This window comes from Rattus norvegicus, chromosome 3 (genome assembly GCF_021556685.1).
Source record: "Rattus norvegicus strain SHRSP/BbbUtx chromosome 3, alternate assembly SHRSP_T2T, whole genome shotgun sequence".
NCBI classification, from domain to species: domain Eukaryota; kingdom Metazoa; phylum Chordata; class Mammalia; order Rodentia; family Muridae; genus Rattus; species Rattus norvegicus.
This window is the reverse complement of record NC_141536.1, coordinates 96,361,530-96,366,366: the sequence shown is the minus strand read 5'-3', so window position 1 is coordinate 96,366,366 and position 4,837 is coordinate 96,361,530. Positions and strand designations below refer to the sequence as shown.

The window sequence follows — 4,837 nt, the reverse complement described above, 5'->3', positions numbered from 1 at the left end:
GGCTCAGTTGCACTTCAAGGCAGAAATAGCAAATAACTCTGGAAATAGAGTCTTCCTGCTTACATATTCTTTTCACTAATTCCATGTTTCTTCTCTCCACAATCCTGAAACTATTCAATATACAACGTATGTTTATTTACTTTTACTTTAATTCTCCCTGCACTTCCCAGATTGAAAGCTCTAGAAAAGCCGTAGTCTGTTTCTGGTTTTGTTCGTTGTTTGTTCAATACCACAAACAGAACTTGATGAATAATAAATGTTCAATAAATATTTGAATAAATGAATGGTCTATCAAATTCATGAATCAAAACCTTAAAATGATCTTTTTGGGAAGAGAGGGTTCGGGGGTTTTGTTTGTTTGTTTTTAGAAATTAGTGTTCTTTTTTTCTGTCTCACATTTCTAGACACAAGAACTGCACTTAGGATACCACATGGAAACTGAACTCAAAGTCCTATGGGGCCTATGCCCATCCAGGCCCTTCAGAGGAGAGCTGCACCCGGGTCAGCACTGAAGCTCAACTGACAACAGCAGCCCCATTACCTAGAATTCAGAACAACAGAAACACCTGTCATTGTTCTCAAAACCAGGGCTGATTCAGGACCACAAGGCAGCTACTGTGTCCATGGTGGCTATAAGCCCTCTGAGGGTCATACACTGGGCTATTCCATTATTGGACATTTAGTGACCATGGTAGTGTTGAATTTACAAAGCTGTGGTATCATTTACCAGAAGCCCAGAGAAATCCAGCAGGCACAGCAGCAATCTGGTGGCCCTTGCTTTTATAGTACAAAACAGTTTGGGAAAAATGCACAGAATCCAAGAGACAAACTCTATAAGGGTTTCCATGTGGTGCTGAAACTGCATAGACTTACAAATGGATTAGTTCAATCAAGAAGTACAAGTTGAAGAAATTAGCTGTGATGGACGTGTTGTACGAGTATTAAAGAGAGAAAAACATGACAGAGCACATGTAACATATGAACCCACAACTTACATACTAGTAAGAGCTTTGCTGCTTTGGAATAGCCATGGAACATGGTGTTCTGAGTACTTACGTATTTACAGAGAAGCTGTAGAACTGGCAACTGGATGGATGTTTGGGTTGCTAGCTTTTTTAAACAAGCTGTGGCAATGTTAGTATTTGTGAATTAATTAGAATAAAACTATTTTCTTTCAAAACAGGTTTTACCCAACCTTTTCAAAAGGTTTTATCCAACTTAATCTTAAATCCATGTACCTAAATGGCTGAACTAAAATCTAACTATGAGACAGTAACAATTTGTGTAACACTCTTAACTGTGGATAAGTATTCCAGCCTTGTAAGTATCTGACAGGAGGTCCCACAGTCAAATACCAGACAAAAGACTCAGTAAGGCTCATAGAGTCCTTATCTAATAGATTTCACAGGGGTCTCAGTTGTCTTCTTATCGATGAAACTGTAAACTTTGATTTTTTAGTTTTAAACAGTAACTGTGTACTGTGAGTATAGAAAATGCAGTTATCTATATCTATATGTTGTTTCAAAAGTATTGGATATTTTTAAATGAACTTTAAACCATTTCCCAACAAAAGCATCAGATATATATATATATATATATATATATATATATATATATATTTAAATTTCTGAAATGTCGTTTCTCCGAAACAATCACCTGTTTCCTAAATATACTAATAGCAATTGGATTCTATGCTTATAATCATCCCGTACTATCCCCATTCAGGTTAAGTCCTATTGTACAGGGTCTCCTCTTTCAATCTTGAAAAAGATAGCCTGTACCTTTAATAAGGGAACTGGTGAAAGCTCTCTTTCCAAACTTGTTCCCTGGGTTCCAAGTGACGAAATGAGCTGTAATTTGAGAATCCTGCAACCCTCGGGATATCTTTAGCCAAAGGGAAAGAAAACTCTGCATTCCCACCCGGTCCAGGGGTTGAAATAGTGTCAGAACAGCTTCCCTTAGCTACTAGCTCCATCTCCCTGGAGCCAGAGGAAACTCCGAAGGTGACCACAGAGTCTGCGTCTGGAGCAGCGGGTCCCCACTCGGTGGGTCTGGCTGTCCTGCTGGAAAAGCAAAGGCTCAGGTCCAACCACTCAGTAGAGAGAGGACCAGAGACGCTGAGGAGCCTGGTGCACACCGCTGCTGCACAGAGCCTCATGAAGCCTGTAGGGGAACAGGGATCAGAGAGCAGCAAGCGCTCTGCGCCTAAGGAGGGCGCCTTCACCCGAAGCCGCTGACTCCCGGGGGAACCTCTTTGCTTATTCCTGGACTAAAACGCTTCTCCGAATATCCAGAATGATGTTCACGAAATTGATCTGGATGGGTTTCTTCTGCCACCTGTGTCGAGGCTACTTCGATGGCCCCTTGTACCCAGAAATGTCTAATGGGACTCTGCATCATTACTTCGTGCCTGATGGAGACTACGAGGAGAATGATGACCCCGAGAAATGCCAGCTGCTCTTCAGGGTGAGTGATCGCAGGCGCTGCTCCCAGGGGGAAGGGGGTCAAGCCAGTAGCTTGCTGAGCCTCACTCTTCGAGAGGAGTTCACAGTGCTGGGCCGCCAGGTGGAGGATGCTGGGCGCGTCCTGGAAGGCATCAGCAAAAGCATCTCCTACGACCTGGATGGGGAAGAGAGCTACGGCAAGTACCTGAGGCGGGAGTCCCACCAGATTGGGGATGCCTACTCCAACTCTGACAAGTCCCTCACTGAGCTGGAAAGCAAGTTCAAGCAGGGCCAGGAGCAGGATAGCCGGCAGGAAAGCAGACTCAATGAGGACTTCCTGGGGATGCTGGTCCACACCAGGTCCTTGCTGAAGGAGACACTGGGCATCTCTGTGGGCCTCAGAGACAAATACGAGCTGCTGGCACATACCATCAGGAGCCACGGGACCCGCTTAGGTCGACTGAAAAGCGACTATCTGGAGGGTGGGGGGCAGAAGATGGGCTAATATTTCCATTGTAATTGCTTTATTTTATCCAAATTTGCACTTTCAGAACGCGTCTGAAGTCATCTTTGAAAAAGAATGAAAACTTTAATAAGTTGAGTTATTCTGATTTTGTTTTGGTTCCGTGCATTATTTATGTTATTATTAAGGATTTTTCACGTGCGAAAAGCAATTTTAAACTAATCCCTGGGTTATTTCCTAAAGGGTTTCATAGCTCTAACAGAATCATTTCTTTCGTCCTTATCTAAAGGATGCATTTTGTGTGGAAGGACTGATTAAAGTTCTTCCTCCTGATGATTGTCTGGACATGCGGGGGGTGGGGGGACGAGGTGGGTGACTCTTCTGCATCAGTAGCCTTCTCTTTGGTCTCTGAAGGCTGAGGCGCCTGTTTTTCAGATGAGTCCCAGGTGTGTCACATGCCTGCCAGCCAAGGAAGTTACTTGATTCTCCTTTCGCTTTTATTTATTTACCATGTTCTTAGTTTTTTCTGTTTTGTTGTAAAATGGTCATTGAGAATTTGCATGCAAATCACCACCAGTAAGATGCTCAAGGTTCCACTGTCAGTTTGTGCAAGTTGATATAAGATGCAGCGTTTAAGATAGCAAGCCGTTGGGGGCAGTTCTGTTGCACCGTCAAGGAAACAGACTGCTCCTCAAGTGTCTATGATTTAGGTTGCAAGCATATATTTTTCTTCTCGGGCTCGGGTAGTAGTGCTTCTTTTTGCTTATCGGAAACTTACATTTCAAAAGGGAGGGTCTAACTCTAGAAACCCTTTACGTAAGTTTTATTATTCAGCCAATAAATGTTTTGATATAATACTGGCTTATTTTCTAATTTACAGTTAGAACTCTCATATTTCCAAAAGGGACCAGTGCAAGGGAGAGAGGAGTTAGGATTGAGGCCAGTTGATCAGAGTATATAATAAGGATGAGATTTCAAAAAGAAAGAAAAGAGGGAGAGGGTGCTGTATTTTTGAGTGCCTTACCCTGTCTGCTCACTTACACCATCCTAGTAAAGAGGAGTAGGTTTTAGCCTGTACCAGAACTGTACATTTGATTTCTATTCTTCTGATGGAAAAATCTTAAATTTTTCCCTTTTTTTTCATAGACTCTATTGGAAATGTGTATTAAAAAAAGGTCCATATCTCATGTGCACTCACTCTAGAAAGGCAGTGAGTGTTACATACATCCTGTGTTAGCGTGATGCCTAACCATTTGAAAGCTATTTCTGTGCTCTTAAAATAAATGAATTAAAATTTGAAAACTCATTTAACTTGAAGTCTTCCCTGGGCCAATACTCATCACTACCTTACATATACTTTCTTTTCACATGCATCCACACACAAAGTATGTAAGAGTTCATGTTCCGTTCATCAGAGGGTCTAGTTTTCTATGCAAAGAAAGGGCTTATCTGACGTATACCATTTGTCTCAGGGGAAAGGTAAATGATTACTTTAAAGGACTTCTTTCTTCTGCAAAGAATGAGGAAAAATTAATCAGAACAAAAGTAATATTTGGTACTTGAATATATGTAAAGGCACCTGGTTTCCAGCCTGAAAATGACATTATTGCCCCGCAAGGCACTCAGCTACAGCATGCAGACAGACAAAGCAAGTGGAATCTTATTTTTGCCAGTTTCCTAGGATATTGAAATGTTTTGAGGCTGGAATTTTTTTCTTCTGCATGTCAATCTCAATCAATTGGTAATGGCTGCCCACCAGATTACGTTAAGGATTTCAACAGGCACAGAAGAGCACTGTTCCACTCTAGCGATGTCCCCACGGAAGCAGGAGGAGGCACGACGAAGTATCTGCTAAGATCTGAAGACTGAAATAGACGACAGGCAAGCCCCTTTTTAGGGCTAATATTGTTTATTCCAACAAAACCAAAAC

At 42.0% G+C, this 4,837-nt stretch overlaps 1 protein-coding gene across 1 annotated transcript; it reads left to right on the top strand.

The window, feature by feature from the left end:
* The first annotated feature begins 1,941 nt into the window (after nucleotides 1-1,941).
* Fibin (fin bud initiation factor homolog) lies at nucleotides 1,942-4,213 on the top strand. The gene is given in 1 exon segment (NM_001025042.2): nucleotides 1,942-4,213. A coding segment is annotated over 1 exon segment (654 nt). The 5' UTR covers nucleotides 1,942-2,295; the 3' UTR covers nucleotides 2,950-4,213.
* Nucleotides 4,214-4,837: the final 624 nt, after the last annotated feature.